Raw genomic sequence first — 19,407 nt, 5'->3', positions numbered from 1 at the left:
GTAAGGGAACATACAAGACAGTGATAACTAAAATATAAACAAGAAAATACCCGAGTCATAGACGAGCTTGGGGCCCGCTCACGGTCATGAGCAAAACAAGTGGTCTGCTTGGTTTTTATGTCTCTTTTGTTTGTCCTCTTTCTTGAGTCACTTTTTTTTTTTCTTTTGAGCATAACATATGTTAATATATTACATATACATGTCCCCATATAGCATCCACGTACTGTAAGTACACAGGGCCGTGACTTCTCCAGGGAAGAGCATGCCGGTGGGGTGAGGGGCGGAGAGCGCCACCCGCACTGCTTAGCCCGGCGTCGCTCGTAAATGCATTTGTGAACTGTGTGGCTTTCTGTGATCATATGCGTGGTTTAGGACTTCAAAATTCGAGGAACAATACACGTTTAGATACAAAAACATACTTCATTTCTATCAACTGCCTCTCTGTCCTCTTTCTGTCTCAGATCTCCAGAGGGTCTGCATTCCTGTCCCTTTCGTGTGGAAAATTGTGTGAAAAGATTTTTCCCCCCAAAAAAGATCAGTGGCAGAGTGGGGGAAGATGTTTGCAGAGAAGGAAGTTCTTTAAAGCAGATTCCCCAGGGGCAGGCAGTCAAGATGCTTGTCCCTCGTGTGTCCGAGAGCCTCTGAAATTCTGTGAGTTCCAGAGGAAGGACCCCCTCCAACCCAAGGACCAGACGCGTGGGTGGCTTTAACTTAGGACCGCCCCACCTTCCGTGCCTGGAGTCCCACCTTCTAGAACCTGAATTGCTCCGGTCTCCATGAGTATGCTCCATTACTCAGACCTGTGGCTTGGGTGGGTTAGTCTTTGATTTTTCCTAGAATTTCAAGTGCACTAGACAAGAGCATTGCAGCTTTATTTTGCCCCCAGCCTTCCTCGCAGTAAATGATTCAAAAATGTAAAGGCTACAAAGCTCTGGGTGCTAGTCAGCAAAGCAGACATTTGACCAAGAAATTTTAATTCATCAATCAGTGAGGCTTTATTTATTTATTTATTTTGAGAGACCAGATAATGGTTTTTTTGATTCATGTGTTTTTCTTACGTGTTGCTCCTTATCCTGGAATCAGGTCCCCATTGACTTTGAGAAACTTACGTTTTCATTTTTTTAGTCTTAGATAAAAATATATCCTCATACCTTTCAGAATATTTTTCCTGTTTGACTCTTTGCCCCATGGAACCCCTCAGACTGCAGATGGAGAAAGCTGCAGGGGATGATTGAGCCGGTGACTGCAAGGGGGTGACAGTGAGGCTAGAGGCAGCCCGTGGCCCCTGTGCTTTGGGTGCTTGGGCTCTCACTGCAGGACTCTTGGCAGTTTTCAGGGGGCTCTGCTGTAGAAGGAGGTGCCGCCGAGTCCTGAGCATAAAGAAAGGCTGCTTTAAATAAAGGAGTCATCCTTCCTGCCCACGCAGTGCAGATGCCTAAGACATCACGATTGGCATCTTGCTTTAATACAGATTGTAGATGGACCATTTTGATAGGCCTTTGGAAAGTTCCAGAAGTGTCCATCCTCCCTCAGTAAATAAATAAATAAGTAAATAAATAAATAAATAAATAAATAAAGTTGCCTTAGGAAGTAGTAGTGCTGGAGATCACTTAGGGGGATAGAGGTGGGCCCAGATGGCCGTGCCCAGCCCACCGGGCTCACACCAGTTGTGGTGGAGGGAGGCAGGCAGACCCATGCGGTTAGGTGTCGGCGCGCTCTGAGTCACTCAGCCGGTGCTACCACGATCGGCTGGCTGAACTTAGGCAAATAACATTGTCTGAGCCTCTTCCCTTCTGTGAGGTCAAGCAGGTTTCATCTGGGACCATGAAGGCCAAGTGTTATGCAGCGGCTGGCACATCCCCGGCACACAGAGGGCCCTCAGGAAGTCGGTCTTGTATTGTCATTGATCAGTAGCAAATTGCTCTTATGGAGAAGAAAACCGTGAAAATGTAGTATCTAATAAAATCACACCCTTCCTAGCATCAGGAGTGAGTTGCCTTCCTCGAAAAAATAAAACCAGAGTGCCCATTTCCTCCTCTTTCACTTAGTTCTGATCCAGGTTTGTTTGAGGGCAGTGTGTGTGTGTGTGTGTGTGTGTGTGTGTGTGATGTATGTGGGGGGGTGTGTGGTGTGGTGTGGCATGGGTGTATGTGGGGGGAGGGGTGGCACACGTGTGTGGGTGTGGGTGTTTAACCTCCTCTCCCCTGTCCAGTTTACTTTCTCTGTCATTGCGACTTCTCATTTTTCACTCACCCTCCGCTAAGAAGTCAGAGTAATATTGCGTGCAAGGCACCAGATCCGGCTGCGTGTGTCTAGGAAGAAAGCGTAACTAGATCTGTGAGCAGTCGTAAATAATTCAACTGCAAGGGTTTTTTTAGCACTTTTTTTTTTCCAGTCTCTTATATTTGTAACCCAACAGCCTCCATTATCATGGCTTGGAATTTCACTCAAGATTTGAAAATCTAGAATGTTAACGCAAACATGAGCCTTAGCAGAAAGTATCTTCACTAGTGATAATAAGTAAGCACGTGATTGAGTCACAAAATAATAAATAACGAAAGAATTCAGCTAACAGCTTTTCCCACCCAGAGTCTGATCTTTCCTGATTCAGGTAGCAGAAGCTTGTGGTGTGATTATGCTGACGTAAGAAGGCCTGACTCGTGCCTCTGACAGCAGGATTCGCTTTCCGCAAGGGGCGAGAATAGTGTCCCTGGCGCCTCTTTCCTTGCACCAAGGCCACTGTCATTCCCTTTAGCACATAGCTCTTTAGGCCAGTACTCATTTTAAGAAATACTCCTTTCTAGAGCAAACTTCTTATACAAGTTCATTCCGTTCCATTCCATTCAGCGGATACTCACAGAGGGTCTCAGCTCATAGCCTCAAATGATGTACGCAGTATCTTGAGGTTTGGGAACCCCAAGACTGGCCAGTCCTCCCGCCCAGTGGGCATCTCTGCCAGTCCGAGGAGGCCACCTCGGTGCACCTGACCTGCGGTACAATGGGCTACGCAGGTGCCTGCCCCTGGCCGAACGCCCCCGCCCCGCCCCTGTTCACAGGAGCAGGTGGCCTCTGGTGGCCTCTCCTCAGGGTTGATTGATGGTTTTATCATGTTTATCCAGCCACCTTCCTCCAGAGAGGAAATTCGATGTGCTTTTTTTATTGAGGAATAGCTCCTGACTGCAGAGAAAAAGCATTTTTTTAAAGAAATTCTTCTGTGCAGAGAGACTGTGGAGAGAGATGTGAGAGCCATAAGCTTTAAATAAATAAAAAGCCCCGGGCTGAGCACCAGGGCCGTGCGCCTCTCCATCTCCCTGTAACCCAGTTCATAGGTTCTCCCCCGAGAGGAGACTAGGAGCCTCTGGCTTTATGATGTGGGTTTTCACGAAGCTGGAAGCCTTGCGTGTGTCGTGATAGTAACAACATCTGTCGTCTTTGACAGCTGGGCAGGAATCGGAGTTTTCAAGAAGGCTCTTTCAGTGAGGAGCCTCAGAATGGTGCAGTGGGGCGGGGAAGGGGTCCGAAATGCACCAGGCTGCTGCTTGGTAATGATCTGAGTCCACGAGCCTGGGAGCCGACTTGTCCGGCTTAGGCCCATGGGAAGGATTGAGGGTCTCACAGACAAACACAGGGTCTGCTGGGTTCTGAAGGCTCCGAGGAGCTCCCCGGTGGACTCTACCCCTGCTAGAAGTGAAGGGGGTGGCTCGGTATTTAGAAAGTCTGTCGCCCCTGTCACAGTTTTTTGAATTTGAATTTCTAACCTATTTTCCCCTTTTTCCTTCCTCTTTTGATTTGGCTTCTCACCGCTGTCTTCTCTTCCTGTCTCCTTTCTTTTTCCCCGTTTCTGTTTGTTTGCCTCTGTTTTGCTCAGGTGGCTTCGGTGCTGCTCCAGTGTTTGGCAGCCCTCCTACTTTTGGGGGATCCCCTGGGTTTGGAGGGGTGCCAGCATTCGGTTCAGCCCCAGCCTTTACAAGCCCTCTGGGCTCGACGGGAGGCAAAGTGTTCGGAGAGGGTACTGCGGCTGCCAGCGCGGGAGGATTCGGGTAAGCGCCCCGGGAGGGGGGGGGGGGGGACCTGGGGATGGCCCGAAGCACGGGGCCCAGTACCCATGGTTTGGAAAGACAGTTCTTGCATTTTCCCGACTGTAACTGAGCTGATCCCCCGTCCCTCGAAATCCGCAAACAAGTCAGTCCATGATGTGTCTTCCTCCCTGGGGAAGGCTCACTTCTCCCAAGCCAGCCTCTGTCGGCGTGCAGGTGGACGTGAGCTGTTACGTCACCCGCAAACGTGGAGTGCTGGTTGGCGGAACCCTGTTCTCTGGAGCTCACAGATGATTTAAGGGAGGAAACAGTCCTGTCCTGGCTACTTTAGAGCCAGGCCTGCCTCTTGTGTGGGGACTTCTGTCAGGGGATTCAAGATGAGTAGTTTCTGCCACATTCTTTGCCTTTTGGGACTGTTGTGTCATTGACCCGTTGTCCTTGTGCAAACCACTCCTTGTGTCCCTGGCTCCACTCAGGAACCCCCAGAGTGGGTATTCAGTTCACAGTGCAAGGGGCCAGCCTCCACCCCCGGCACAGTTCTGAGTCTCAGTGACTCCTCGGCTTTTAAAGCTGCTCTTAGTGCCTCGTGCACATCCTCCCTTGAAAATGCCATATTAGGGATTGTCTTTTAAGGGCCCCAGAAATTCAGTCTGGTTGCCAAAACCCCAAGGAGAAAATAAATAGCCTTCACCGCACCACAAAGTCCCGATAAAATGTCTGTGGTGATGACTACAAAGTGCCTCGTTCAGAGGACATCGTAGTGTCTGAAGTCACCGTTTGGTGGCCCTGGGCATAGGAGGCAGGATGCGTAAAGCTAGAGACATGGGGCGGGGAGTGGGGGCTTTGTTTGGGGGGATGGTCAGGGCACTTGGGGTGAATCTTGGCAAGGTGATAGCATCGTTATCTTGAAAGTAAACTAAGCTGTGTTTTTACTCATACCCTTCCCCCCCACCCCATGAAAGATGCCGGTGTAGAAGTGTTGGCAAGTTTCCAGAAAGTGAGCGAGTTGATGAATTGTTTCCTGGAGTTCATGTAGAAACTAATGGTTCTTTTAAATTTCTCCCAGGAAACCCCAAGAATTAAAGTTAAGGAAAGCGTTTATTCTTTTTAAAGATTTGTTTATTTGATAGAGGTCACAAGTAGGCAGAGAAGCAGGCAGCGGGGGAGGGGGAAGCAGACTCCCCGCTGAGCAGAGAGCCCGATGCGGGGCTCGATCCTGGGACCTCGAGATCATGGCCTGAGCCAAAGGCAGAGGCTTTAACCCACTGAGCCACCCAGGCGCCCCTAAGGAAAGCTTCTAAAGGAGCTTTAGCCAGTGTCTGTCAGATTCTGACAGACACTGATGTCTCCAGTGACCGCCCAGCACAGGTGCCGCAGGCTGGGAGGGTTTGGGGTTGACTGGGAATCTTGAGGTTTTATTTATTTATTTGAAACCTGCTATTTTCTTTTCTAGTAGGAAAGTGTCATATTCTGCCTTGGTTGTGGAGGTTAGCTCACTGGCTGGTTAGTTCCGTTTGGCCAAAGAGGGCTGACAGGGACGGACTCGGGTGTGAGACCTCCAGAAGAGCCCGTCACCTTTCCCCGGTTCCCTGATATCTGGCGGATATCTGGCAGCCCCAGAGGAGCGCCCACTGCTCGTGAGAGGCCCGGAGCAGGGGCAGGAATAGAGCAGGACCAGTCAGGACCGCTCCAAGGGTCTGCCTCCCGAAGACCCTTCACTTGTCATGAAAAGTCAGTAGAATCAAGATCTGGAGAGGAGCTCAGGACAACTAACTGGGGGAAGGAGGTTGTCGATAGATGAGAAATGCGAAAATGATGGAATGAAATCCAAGAATTATTGGAGATGGAACAAAAAATGTAGTGCTGCTCGATTTCCAGATGAGCTGGAATTTCCAGGCGGTGGAGAGGAGCAACACCCTGGACCGGTTGGCTGTCCTGTCACATTCCTGTCCTCCCTCCCAAAGCTGAGATTCACTCTGGGCTCCAGCCTGTTCTCTCTGAGAGGCCAGAGGCCAGGCGTGGCCCCTTGACTCATGCGTGGCTTGCAGCCTGAGCCCCACCAGGTTGGGCCAAGGCCTTGGGGCAGCAGGAGTCTGTGTGGCCAGGCTAACCACCGACTGCTTTCTCCCTGGGACCCAGGTTTGGGAGCAGCAGCAACACCACATCCTTCGGCACCCTCGCAAGTCAGAACGCTCCGACTTTCGGATCACTGTCCCAGCAGACTTCTGGTTTCGGGGCCCAGAGCGGGGGATTCTCTGGCTTTGGATCTGGTGGAGCAGGTAGGTGGCCAGACATGGTTCCCGCGCCGAAGGCCTCCTGCCTTCTCCTTAGTAAATGCCTTCCCCCACCCCTGACCCCAAAGAAATGAGTGATTTTTACCTGGGGATTCAGTTTAGTAATCTGAAGGCTGAAAGTGGGTGAAAGACAAAATGCTCTTTTAGGCTTTAATTAGACGTGTAACGTTGTGCCGTTCCTTACCAAAGACAGGCAGGACTGCCTTGATTTTTCTCTCAAGACAAGAACCCAAGATAACCATCATCTTACTAGACCTTGGTTTTAAAATCCAAGGCGGCAAATGCCAACAGTAAGATGTAGAGATGAGATGTCTTGGATCTGCTGCACACTCACTTCTTCCGATAGTGGAATGCGCATGTTTGCTTTTATTTCTGCAATACGTTGATGAGGCGCACAAGTCAGGCACCGTCGTTTTGCAGATGAAGATACCCCATGGGGCTCATTTGCCCTAAGAGCCAGAGAGTGGCCCACAGAGCAGGGCCTAGAACCCAAGTATCTTGCTTCTCCGAGAAGCAGCAAGTAGATGGGAAAAGAAAAATACGATTCCGTGACAACGAGGGTCCGTGTGGCCCCGGGCCAGCTGAGCAGGAGGCACTGTGCCAGGATGGACTGCTGCCCACCGTGGGCATCGGGGCGGGAGAACCCCGAGATGCCAACCCTCGCCTTCCCTGTCCCCCCCTGGCCTTTAGGTGGGGGGCGGCGGGGCTCTCCACGGGGAGCGAAGGGAGGGACGTGGTGCGGCCAGGACCCCTCCCCCGCCCAGCCTCTCAGTGTGTGTGCGCTCATTTCACTCCCCCCTTCCCATTTTTTCAGGATTCAGCTTTGGATCATCTAACTCGTAAGTATCCACCTCAAGTTTTCAGCCATTAAATCAGGAGGGAGGAGTATGTGGTATGTGAAAACGTTACACCACTAACTTGTGCTCTCTTTGTACATTTGGTTTGTTTTTCCCCTTTTCTAAGCTTGTCCTGGAAGCATGGGGGTTCAGCAGCAGGTTTAGGGTTTCATGGACCTGCTGATCTGAACAGGAATATAGCAGGAGGTGCCCTGCCTGGCCTCCTCCAAGGTCACATGTAAGAGAGAGGACTGTGCCTTCGGATGAGCAAAGGCTGGAGGGCGGGGCCTGAGAGATGCTGTTCCTTAGATCCCTGGTAGTGTCTCAGAAGCTTTGTGCTGCCCACGGGTCTCCAGGCCCGTCACCAAGTCTAGCATTTTGATCCTCGTTCCGTGCTGTGTGGAACTGTGTCACGCTCAAAACTCAGAGTCCCGAACTTGGCCCAGGCAGCTGCTTGAGCCCCGGAGCCCTTCCTCAGAGCGGCCGCTGACCCGCCTCTCCTGGCGCTTCCTTGCAGGTCTGTCCAGGGCTTCGGTGGCTGGAGAAGCTGAGTGGGTGTCGGTGTTTCCTTTCCGTCCCTGTGACCAGCTGCATTCTCAGCTGCTCTCGCTGAGCTGCACCGGAGCAGCCCTTGCCCGTGAACATTCGCCCTGAAACATACCCAGAAAGAAACAGCAAAAACCAAAACTCTAGTGACGCCTGATCGCTTGTTTGTTTTCTTTCCTATTTCGTGTTGGTTGTCGTGCCCCCCCCCACCCCGCGCCGTCCCCCACTATTAAACTCTGGTCTGTTCCCGTGCTGAACGCATGGGGCTTATGTCAGGTCACCGCCTAGGAGAGAGGTTTCCTCGTGCCTGGGGCTCTGAGAAACCTTCCTGGCCTTCCGCCCGCCGGCAGTGTTTGTCTTCAAGGGTGGCACCAGGTGTCCGCAGCATCGGAGACGGATGCAAGGAGAGGGCGTGCAGGAGCTTCTCCCAAGACTTTTGAGGCTGTAACTTGGAATCTCCTTTCCGTGTCCTTGCTGCTCTTGGCTCTCCGGACCCTCCAGGCCCCAGCCTGGGCGACTGAGTAGAGGGCCGGGAAGCCCCGCATGTGGGCATCAGCTGTCTCAGAAGAGCTCATGGCACCTAAAGGGAAGATACAGGGAGCCGTGAGCCAAGCCTGGAAAAGAGCCCCGTGGGCCCCGATGATGGGGCTGCCGCCCCCTGGATGAGCCCCATCAGCTCGTCTTCTTGGTCTAGCTCTGGGGGCCGCATGTCCCGCCGCTGATTTCTCCGACTCTGGAGAGGCGTGGTGCAGAAGCGCGCCTTTATCTCCAGTGACAGCGACTGGTCACCAGGCCTGGTCCGCTGTCTGTTAACCACAGGGCAGATAACCCCGGGGCGGCCGGGAGCCGAGGCAACATCTCTGCGGCCGACGCCACAGACGCCACAGACGCCTCAGCCCGTGCTTGCCAGCGTGGCGGGCGGAGCCCAGCTTCAGTCCAGTCCGCAGCGGGGAGTGGGGAGCGCGGGACCCTTCAGGTCTGGGCGATTTCACTGCTTAGGGCTGCGGTGCCCTAAGCAGTTGCCAACAAGCAAGAACGGCCTCTCGGCGCAGTCGGGCCAGGATGCGACGGTGCATTTGGCTCAGGTCATGGCAGGGGAGGGTCAGGAAGGGCTGTTCAGAGTTTTACATATTGGAAAGTTCTATTTTAAAATGCTTTAATAAAAGTTTTCCATGTGATTGAATCTGTCCCGTGATAGCCAGTGTGGTCTCACTGCTTCCGTTGGCTTCCAGAGCGCCACAGCCCACTCTGCTGGTCCCCCTCTGCGAGACTGGCCTGGACCCTCGGTGTGACGTGCAGGTCCCCACACCCCTGTCCTGCAGACCGGGACTTGGTCCTGAAATGGGGCCTGGACATCCCAGGGCGATGAGCTTCCTGGTTCTTCTGGCCCCTCAGAAGAGGATTGCCAGCCGGCGTCACTGTTGGGCCCCAAACCAGATTTAGGTCCCTGGTGCAGCAGGAGAAAGGAGTGGGGTCCGTCTGTGCCTTCTGTCAGGGCATCTGCCTCTCGGAGAGCTTCGACTTGAGCTGCTTAACACGTACCCATGTGGGTCCTTGTGGAATGAGCCTGTCTCCCCCTGCTCTCTCATGAGGCTTCCTCAGCTGTGGGGCAGGGGACAGTCCCCACGACACCCACCCAGCCAGACATGGGGCTTGTTCCCCCCTCCTGCGCTCTCTTTAGCTCCCACACAGGGGCCATCTAGAGCCAGCAGCACTCAGCTGCCTGGGAAGAGCTCCCAATGGAGGCCCCGCGCTCACGGGGGCGAGGCGCTGAGCACAGACTTCTGCCTCAGCGTAGCGTCGTGCCGGCGGGCACCCAGACCGAGCCAGTCCCCTGCCGTCCCGTTTGCCCCCTCCTCGATGCTCTTTATTATAAATAGAAGCTGGTTCGGCCTAAACCCTTGACCCCGAATTCTCTGCGTTAAGCCAGTGTAGAGGTGGCATGTGACATCTCCGTTGTCAGCTGTGCCGGACCTGACCACGCCCCTGCTGCTCGCTGGCAGGCAGCAGCCCCCGGAAATGCATTGCCAGTGCCCCAGCCCCTCTGCCTCCCTTTCCAGGGCTCCGTTACACTGGTAGATGGCCGGGGTCGTCTCCGAGCATCCCCTGAAAGCCGAGCTCCCAGGCATGAGCCCTTCCTGAAGCGGGGCTGGCGCGTGGGCCCGGGTCCCCACGAGGGGCCCGGGAGGAGGCCCGCGCGCTCAGCTGCGCCAGTAGGTAGGCAGCTCACTGGCCTGGTTTCTCTTTCTGCTGGTGTGGCGCGGGAGAGGCAGGAAGGAAAAGGGGAAGACAGTTTAATGAGTGAGGTTGTGTTTTGTTTGGCTTTTCCACACACAGATGTCCTGTGTTCGTAATTGGTGCTTCAGATGGCAACACGATAAGAGGCCAGAAAACGGGTTTCTCAGGGACAGAAGAACCCGGATGACAAAATAGGTGTGCGTGCAAGTCCCTTGCATGTTGATGTGGCTGGGAAGCCCCCGAAACCTGAGGCGGAGGTCCCCTCGGTGTCCTCCTGCCTGTTAGCATGAGCACCTGGTGCTTGCCCTCAGCTTTGCTCTCCACTCTGGCAACCTCCAGAGAAGTTTCTAGATCAGGTCTTCAGCGCTGCAGGAAGAGTATGGACCTCTAGGCTGACCTGATCCTAACCCTCATGGGCTCTGTCACCAGAAGTAGGCAAGGTCCATCGCCTCCTGGAGTCCTTGAGGGCCTTTCTCTTGGTGGCAATGGAGATGGGAAGGCCGCAGGACCCTGCCCCACCTCCAGGGTAGAGTTCGGATTCCCAATTCAGCTCTCCGGGTTTGGAGTGGGGGCGTACCTTCCACATGGCAGTCGAGCCCCTTGTCATCCCAACACAGGGCCCCACGGGGTGACGGCTCGCCTCCCACCTCACGAAGCTAACACAGCTGTGCTTGACTTTCATTTGGGGTTCTGATCAGAGAGCGGACTTGGGCCCTTCACAGGGGGTCTGTGGGCCACATTTTGAGAAACCTTTTAAGTGCAATAACCAGAAATATTTTCCCCTCCAGGGGAGCATCTGAAAGAGAATCTCACTCCCAAGGACGTGTTTTGTTTTGTTTTTGTTTTTTTTTTCCATTAATCCAAGGTAAGGGGTCTCCGAATTGTCAACGAGGGACACGCATTTTCCATTTCGGCTGCTCGTCGGGCCATCTACTCTGTGTGTATGTATCCATAGATACAGATCTATATTGCAGCGCAGGTGGGCTGTCAGCTCCCGAACACCGCCTCTGTCCGGCAGGGAGGGTGGGAGTACCTGCCTTGCCCTCACCCTGCCTCCTGGCGCGGGTCCTCCCCGATGCCTCCGCGGAGCCGGCTGTGACAGGGTGGTAGGGGAGGAGGACCCGTGCCCCCACACCCTCCCGAGCTTGGGTCTCAGTCTCTGCCTTCCCTCCGGCCTTGTCATCCCAAGGGCCCCACTCACCGTCTCCCAGAACACCTCTGAGCGCCTGCGGATTCCTACGCTCCTGTTCCTTTTCCGTGCTGCCCACCGCGTGGAAAGCAGGGGCAGGGGACTCCCTCTCTCCCATCTCCCCTCGTTCTCCCTGGCTGGTCTCCTCTTGCCTCGCTCGTGTGTGGAAACAAGCCGTTACAACGGGGACTGTTTTGGACCCCAAATCTCTGTGTTTGAAATGATTCCTGGGAGAGGTTCGTGTTCAGCCAAAACAAAGGGCTCTGTGGTCCGCTAAGTTGCAGAGAAGAATGAACAGAGCAAAATGTAACATTTTCATATTGAAGGCCTCTTTTGAGCCTTTAATATGCAAATCTGCTTTGTAAACCAGGAAGATGAAGTAGTTGGCCATTGCCCAGTCTTTCTGACCATGGAACTTCTCTGCTGCACCCGGATTCCCCAGGGCTCGTGCTGGCAGCTGCTTCACTGCTGGTGTCACTGGACAGGAGCGTAACTTACTTCCTGTGGCTTGTGTTTCTAACACACATTCCTCTCTCCTATGCAGTTATAATAGTAGCGATAATTCCCTGGAGAATTACAGTGTGCCAGGTACTATCTGTCCTAAGCACTTCACGGACAGTTTCACGTTTAATCTACAAGCTAGCTACTGTGACCCACGTCTTCTAGAGGACAGCATGAAGCCCAGCGAGTAAGCCATTTGCTGAGTCTTAAACCAGGTGTTGATTGTCAGAGGGAACCCGGGCAGGGCCCCCTGCCCAGCCTGGCAGCACAGGCCCCCGCCCTCTGCTAGCCCTGGGCCATCCACCGTTGTCTCTCACAACTTTTCTCCCCCAACAGAGTCATCATTTCAGAAGAAATACCGGCCTGCTTGTGCCAGGGACACTGGCCTGCACCTGTCCAGCCTGCCCCGTGCACGTGAGCCGGCCTTGGACGTGAACCATGACAGACGTTCTGCCCATCGTGTGGTTCCCTGCCCCCATTCTGCTGCCTCCAGCCTGGTACGTGATCACCACCTAAACGGCACCCCCGGGAGGGAGGCGGGGCAGAGGCTGGATCTGTTCAGCTCATGTTGGTGTGCACCAGCGGCAGATGGGGGCTTACTAGCTGTTCTCTGATGAAGGTGGTCGGACCGTGGAGGAAGCAGCTGGCTTCATGACCTTGAGCGGTCTAATCGCCTCCTTCCTGTGCCATCTCTTCCGGGGTCTGGCTTTGAGGCTTTCCAGAGTCTCACAGGAGGTCAGGCTACAGACCCACCGAGGCGGCAGTTGCTCCATTGTTCAGCCCCTCTCTGCTTATAAATAGAATCCTGTCCATTCCACAGCCGTGGCCGGAGATTCTCCACATTGTTTTCGACCCTAGATCACCAGCTGCAGTGAGAGAGTCCGGTGTCGGAGGGGGACGCAGGCAGGAGCCCACAGCAGCACGTGGCAGCGAGCCAGGCCCCGTCCCATCACGGTGTCCCCCCCCCGCCCCCAGCACGGCCCCTGCCCGATCTCCCTTTGCTGGCCCAGCTGGCCTTGGGCTGGGAGAACACAGGAGAGGTGTTACTGCCTGCCTTTCCCGGGGACAGTGTCCACCGAACCAGTTTGGCCCAGCCTTCCATCCGGAGTCCTCACTCTCGGTGGCAGGTCCCACGTCTGGTCCCTCCGACCTTGTCTGGTTCCTCCTACCTCGCCCACCCCCTCGTCTCTCCTCTCTGCCCTCCTAACTCCCAGGGCCCCTCTGCACACTCTCTGTTCTTGAGACGGCCTGCCAACTTTCCCACCTCGGGAGCTTCCACACTTGGTTTCCGCAGCAGCGTGTCATCCCGCCATGCCCACTCGCCCACAGGGCTCAGGTGAAATCATCCCACTGTCCCCCCCGTGGCCGCCCTGCTCGGGTACAGCCGCTGCACTCATCTTCTCGTGGCCGACTGTGCTGTGGCAAGGCATGGGTCACAATTACTATTATGTGTGTCCTCGGTCGCCAGATTTGTTTATCTAGCCTGTCCTCTGCCTCCCTTCCTCCTAAAGTCAGTTCCTGGAGGGCAGGGACCATGTCCGCCTTGTCTTTCTGCTCGTCAGCGCCCAGACAGCACGAGTCAGGCACTGGCTTCCCCAGACAGAGGCTGGGACTCGCTCTGTGGCCAGACCCTAGCAGGCGACGACACGGGTCGGGGGCCGGTCAAAAGCCTACCACCCCAGGACTGCACAGCAAGGGCAGAAGGAGATCATGGCCTCGGGCTGGTTCCAGTGCTCTCTGCCCGAGCCAACCGGAGCACCTGCCGGCCCTCACCCCAGGAGGGCTCTAGCTGGGGGCTGGAGCAGGAGCAGCTCTCTGTGGCACTCCGGGGACGACAAACACAGACCCGACACAGGGACACCCACGTGTGAGGCTCTCTGACTCTTACCAGTGGCAACCATGTGTCATTGGGCCCAGACTCAGATGGGGCAGATCCTACCCGCCTCAAGAGGCAGGTGGCACAAGGCGAAGGGCAGTACCTGCCAAAGCCACCAGATGTCTCGAAGAGGAGCCCCAGCCCGCCCTGCCCCGGGGAATGCACCCGTGAGTTTTCATCATTCCCAGAGCTGACCAGCAGCACTCACGTCCCTCCCAAAGGAAAGGCAGGGCCTACGGCAGAAAGACCCCGTGGCCTTGTTTCTCCTCTCAGCCCCTTCCTGGCCCAGGAGAGTGCAGGGCTGGCTCCAGGGAAAGGAGCCCCTGGACCCCCCCCCGCCCAATCGTTCAGGCCGCAGGTTTCTGTCCCTGCGGGGAGGACAGGGAGCCACGCGGCTCCCACCGCACCCAAAGCCCTCTCTGGCCCTGCCCTTGCTAATCTTACCAACCCAGAGCTTCCCGGCCAGCCCTGGGGGTGCGGGAGGAGCAGAGGGGGCTGGCGGGCCGATCTGGAGTCCCCGGCTGCGCTGACAGAGGGGCTGCATGAGCTGATGGAACGGCTTGTCACCAGCCAGAATTTTCAGAAGCATTTCGAATTCGCAAGTCTTGAGATGTTTGCTTTTAAATCACTTTCGTTTTCTGTTTTAGGGAACAAGATGTACCCCAGTAGGGAAATGAAACTGCTATAATGATTTTCAAGGTTCTACATACGGGCGATGGGACAGCGCGGCCTGAACCCCTCTTGCCCAAGGCCTAAGGGAGCCCAGGCTGTTTATCAAGTAGCAACAATCGTTCGGAGCTAAATTAGGCTCTGGAGCCTTCTCCCCACATGAGGGCCTCAGGCATCTGGCCTGGCTGACCCCTGACTCTGGTCTGTGGGGTCGTCTTTTCTCATTTGGAGCCATTCTGGAAACAGGAATAAACGTCATCTCAGAGCCTTCCAAGCCGAGTGGTGCTCGGACTACCACGCAGTTGTCAGCACCACAGATGGTGGGACCAGTGGTCACCATCCAGAAACCTATACTGACGTCTCCTACCGCCTGCGTGCCTGTCCCCTGCCGGGACACCGTCGCCATAGCAGACACGTCATGCTTTCTCCTTTTGCGCGCTGGTTCTGGCTGTCCCAGCCATGTACTTGCCGTGCAGGCCCGTCTCTCACCAAGGGTATGGCTGGCTGTCAGATGTGTGTTCCAGGAGGAGGCGGCTCCTTCTGTGGCCCTATTACGCAGCAAAGCTGGCCCACGAGGGGACCATAGGAGCCTAGCATTTCTAGCCTAGCTGGAGATTATCCCGTTTGAATTCCATTCCTTGAACACAGAAGGGAGTCGAGACAGAAGTGAGTCATTCCAGCAAGTAGGGTTTATTGGTTAAGATCATGGCTACTGTGTGCACTGGAATCCCACCCCAGCTGTGTGACTTCAGACAAGTCGCTTCACCTCTCTGAGCTGTTGTTGCTCAGAGTTCCGTCCTCCGTACAGAGGGTGAGTGATAATTCATCCAGATTTGCTGAGAGTTAAATGAGACATTGTGTATAAAGCTGGTAGTGCTTTCATCATCCTCATTTATGGGAGTGACAGCAGAGTGTGAAGTTCCCCATCCTTGACCTGTTTCTCTTTTACTGCACACACGGATTCTTAACACTCGTCAGTGTGTGGCGACAGTCGAGGAGCTGAAATGGCGTCTGTTGCAAGATGCGAGTCACTTGCTCTGTGAGCTCGTCATGCTCCCAAACGAATGAAAGGGCTGGCCGGAGGTATAATCGTTCTCAGAACGTTACAACTTAGAAAAGATATGCCTGATGGGTCAGCTTGTGTATGTTCTCTAGATAAGAAAAACACCCAGACTCATGGCGGTAAATAGTTTTATCTTCATATACTCAGCCATAGAAATCAATGATTGGAAGTCACATGACGGGGATCCGGCAGACGTGCGTCCCTGTGGTCTCCAAAGGCCTGGGAGTAGCAGGAATGCATGCGCTGTTGGAGGCTTTTGCTTGGCCTCAGAAAATGGGGCCTGTGGCTCTAAGGGGCAAACCAGGCAGGGCCTGTCTCCTCCCGCCTCCAACTGTTTACCAAGATCCGTCGCTAATTGTCTTTGGCTGTCCATAATGTCCTCCCTGTGCCATTTTCCTGATAGAATGGCGCCTGTGGGGAGGTGAGATTTCACTTTTCAGCAATCCATGTTAAAGCAAGGTCTCAAAATGCACTGGGCCTGAAATGGGAACCTGCCGATGGTACACAGAAATTCAAACCCTGCCTCTGAGGAAGCTTCTAGTCGGATTTTTATTGTAGAGTTGAGCCTTTTCATCACGGCGTCCATCCGCTTGCCCCTTAGGCATAAAATCAGAATGCACCTTGGGCTTCTCTGCAACTCATTTTTCTTTCCAGTGACTTATCTTGCTTATAAAGAGTATTTTATACCAAATTGAGGAGATGGGGTGGTCGGGAGTGAGAGAGGGCTTGGCTCTGTTCATTGGCCATGTAATCTTGGCCAGGCCGTGAGAGTAGCGTCCCCGAGTAGACAAGCTGTCCTAATCTAAAAGCCAATTTAATTTCCAATTAGATTCTTAATCAAAGATGTTCATTTTGTCTTACAGCTGAGCTTCTGTCAAGATCGACTAGAATATTCGAGATACACTTGGCTTAGCTGCCTCGTAACAGGAAACAGGACCTTGGGGACCTGTGATAAGGCGATCCATTACCTTCTGCAGGTTTACTCACACTGTCGAATAATGACTCCGATTGTGGGGTTTCTGTCTGTCGTCATCGTTGTTTGTCCCCCGTGTTAACATAAGCTTTGAGAGATACGAGAGGGCAAAGGGCTAGAGAAGAAGACAGAGACCTTAAAGCCGAACCCTCAGTCTGAACCTCAGCTACTGGCGTCAGGGCTGCTTCTTAGGGACCAAGAGCCCAAGCCAATGCGCAGCATTCTCTCTAAGCGTCTGTGGATCCAAACACGAAAGTCTCTCCTTCAACACAGATTCTTTCACATGTAAGGAAAGTGACCTGCTGAGTTAGAAAGGGCTACCCAGTGTGGCTCTCCCCCGGTTGAAAGCGTGGGGGAAGTCTGTGGGGAATTCTAAGGCCCCGTTGAGATGCTTGGCCACTGTGCAATTTTTGGCAACCTGGGGTGCTTCTGGGGGAGCGCCTGTCAGGAGAGCTTGGGGCCCCTGCCGTGGGAGGGAGGGCCGCGTTTGGTTTTTCTGCAGGCATCTCTGTTGCCTTGAGTGGGTCATGGTTTCCAGTTGCCGCCCCTGGATGAATTAATGAATCGGAGAATGGCTGTTGCTTTTCTCTTTAGTCATCGTTATGTTCCTGTGAAATTGCTGCAGTCATACCGTTTTTTGTTTTTTTTTTTTTAAATCAGTTGATTCCTCTAACTTGGTTATTTCTGAGTTCTCTTCCTCTAGAAAATGCAGAAATAGGTAGCACTGGCCCACAGATTGTTTCGTTCCCAAGTACACGAAGATGAGCTTTTCTGTTTCCAGCAAGATGAATTCATAGATACTGGGTTTGCCCTCTTTTCTGAAACAAGTAAAAATTCAGTCACACAAGTTCTCAAGACGGTTGACATCAGGCAGCAAAGGAGAGTGACCCCTGAGATTCTAGAAACAAATGGGATAAGCCCTGTAGTTGCTCCCGTTTCCTGCCTAGAGAACATTTCCAGACCAGCACAGGGAAGGAGAGTCCAGCTGGAGCCCAGCGGTCTCCCTGAGTTCACAAGGCGAGGGATCAGAGGGGGAGGAGAGGCCCGCCGGGCACGGACTCCGGCCTCTGGCTCTGCAGAGAGGTCTCGCGCACTGGCCAAGTAGCGATCAGTGAGCACATCTGAGGAGAGCCTGCGTCTGGAGAAACAGCAGCGTGAAAGGGTTAGAGGCGGAATCCCCAGAGCTCTAGGGCAGAAAACGGTCCTGTTTCCTGCCAGCCAGTGCGGAAATCCTCATAATTCACCCAGCATTGGGATTGAGTCCTCACAAGGGTTTTGCCTCAGTAGCAGGGAAAAATGAGTCCTGAACAAAATGCCACTCTGATCCCATCTAACAAAGCTCAGAAGCAAGACCCAAATGAATCAGACTATTTCCACATTAGATCCCAGAATAAGTTCAAGAAACTTACTGCAATACAAAAATACCCAGTACCAAACAAGAGCAATTTCATGGTTTTCAGCACCCGATCAAAAATTACCAAGTATGAGGTGGGCCTGGGTGGCTCAGTAGGTTAAGTGTCTGCCTTTGGTTCAGATCATGATCCCAGAGTCCTGGGATAGAGCCCCACATTGGGCTCCCTGCTCAGTGGGGAGTCTGCTTCTCTGCCTCTGTCCCTCCCCTCCTCATGTGCTTGTTCTCTCTCTCATCCATTCTCTCTCTCCAATAAAATCATTTTTAAAAAATCAAGTATGCAAAAAGTAGAGAAATATGGTCTATAATAATAAGAAAAATCAAATAGCTGAAATTGGTCCAGAAGTGACACAGATGATAAAATTAGTAGTCAAGAACTTCGAAGCCATGATTAAAACTGTAGTCTGTGTTCAAGAAGCTAGAAGAAAGACCACACACGTTACATCCTAGCATAGAAAGAACCAAAATCAAACTCGAGGTGAAAACTGTCATGTCTGAGATGGGAATCTTCCGGGTCAGACTAAGAAGATGTTGTCCACTTCAGAGGAAAGAACTAGTGAGATCAAAGACTTTAGCAATAGAAATGCCCAAAGTAAACCACACAAAGCGAGAAGACCGAAAAGGTTGGAACAGAGCACCAGCCAACGGGGATAACTTCAAGCAGCTGAATAATATGTGTAAATGCAAGTTCCCGAAAAAGAGAGGAGAGGTGGAGGGGGAAATTTGAAGGACATCAGAAATTGTATCTCCATGGGTAAGTCTGAAGACTTTGGAAGGGATTTTTCAAGTCTCTTGAGACAATAACAAACACCATGACCTGAGCCGAAACCAAGAGTTGGACACCCAACCGACTGAGCCACCCGGGCGCCCCAACCCCTGTATTTTCCAAAAGAAGAAACCAGTCTAAGAAACCAGAAAAAGAAAAGTAAATGAAAAAGGAAATAATAAAGAACAGAGCCAAAATGATACAAAATAAGACAAGAAAAATAAGTGAAACTGTTCTTTGAAAAAAAATCAGTTAATAAACCTCTAGACGGACTAATCGGGAAAAGGAGAAGACACAAGTTACTAATGTCAGTGATGAGAAAGCTGACATCCTTACAAATTCTTCAGGTATTAAAGTGATAATCAGGATATTCTGAATATCCTTACTCGTTTCTTCAACTTAGATGAAGTAGACAATTTTCTTGAAAAGCACAAATCATCAAAGTTCACTCAAGAAGGAACAGAGAAAGAACCCTACAGTGATTAAAGAAATTGAATTTACCAAAATTTTCCCATAAAATAAATTCTAGATCCAAATAGCTTCCCCAGTGAGTTCTACTGAGTATTTAAGGAAGGAATAATACAATGACACACAAACTGTTCCAGAAAATTAAAGGGAATGGGGCACCTGGGTGGCTCAGTCATTAAGCATCTGCCTTCAGCTCAGGCCATGATCTCAGGTCCGGGGATCGAGCCCCGCAACGGGCTCTCTGCTCAGCGGGGAATCTACCTCTCCCTCTCCCTCTGCCTCTGCCCCCTGCTTGTGTGCTCTCGCTCTCTCTCAAGTAAATGAATAAAAATCTTAAAAAAAAAAAAAAAAAAAAAAGATGCTTAACCGACTGAGCCATCCAGGTGCCCCTAGATGTAAGAATTCTTAAAAGTTTAGTCATCTGATCCAGTACTGTATAAAAAGTGTATGCATAATGACCAAGTAGGATTTATTCTAGCAACTCAAGATTGGTTTAACATTTGAAAATCAATCAGTACAATTCACCACATTAACAGAGTA

At 52.6% G+C, this 19,407-nt stretch overlaps 1 protein-coding gene and 1 long non-coding RNA gene across 8 annotated transcripts in view; one reads left to right on the top strand and one right to left on the bottom strand.

The window, feature by feature from the left end:
• The window catches only part of NUP214 (nucleoporin 214), a 101,857-nt gene extending 92,961 nt beyond the window's left edge, over positions 1 to 8,896 (top strand). For all 6 annotated transcript variants that reach the window (XM_059142235.1, XM_059142234.1, XM_059142232.1 and 3 more), the window contains 4 exons: positions 3,869 to 4,040; positions 6,177 to 6,316; positions 7,146 to 7,170; positions 7,685 to 8,896. In XM_059142235.1, the coding sequence (XP_058998218.1) occupies positions 3,869 to 4,040; positions 6,177 to 6,316; positions 7,146 to 7,170; positions 7,685 to 7,718 (371 nt within the window). In that variant the 3' untranslated portion in view covers positions 7,719 to 8,896. The remainder of the gene's footprint in view (positions 1 to 3,868; positions 4,041 to 6,176; positions 6,317 to 7,145; positions 7,171 to 7,684) is intronic.
• The window catches only part of LOC131812548 (uncharacterized), a 15,839-nt gene continuing 4,146 nt past the window's right edge, over positions 7,715 to 19,407 (bottom strand). The window contains exons 2-3 of one of the 2 annotated variants that reach the window (XR_009346393.1): positions 13,962 to 17,360; positions 7,715 to 12,507 (exon numbers count right to left, since the gene is read on the bottom strand). This is a non-coding gene — a long non-coding RNA (uncharacterized LOC131812548). The remainder of the gene's footprint in view (positions 12,508 to 13,961; positions 17,361 to 19,407) is intronic. The other variant, XR_009346392.1, reaches the window with a different exon arrangement.

The sequence above is a fragment of the Mustela lutreola genome, chromosome 12, assembly GCF_030435805.1.
Source record: "Mustela lutreola isolate mMusLut2 chromosome 12, mMusLut2.pri, whole genome shotgun sequence".
Lineage (NCBI taxonomy): Eukaryota > Metazoa > Chordata > Mammalia > Carnivora > Mustelidae > Mustela > Mustela lutreola.
The sequence above is the reverse complement of the archived record's forward strand: the minus strand, read 5'-3'. Positions and strand labels throughout refer to the sequence as shown.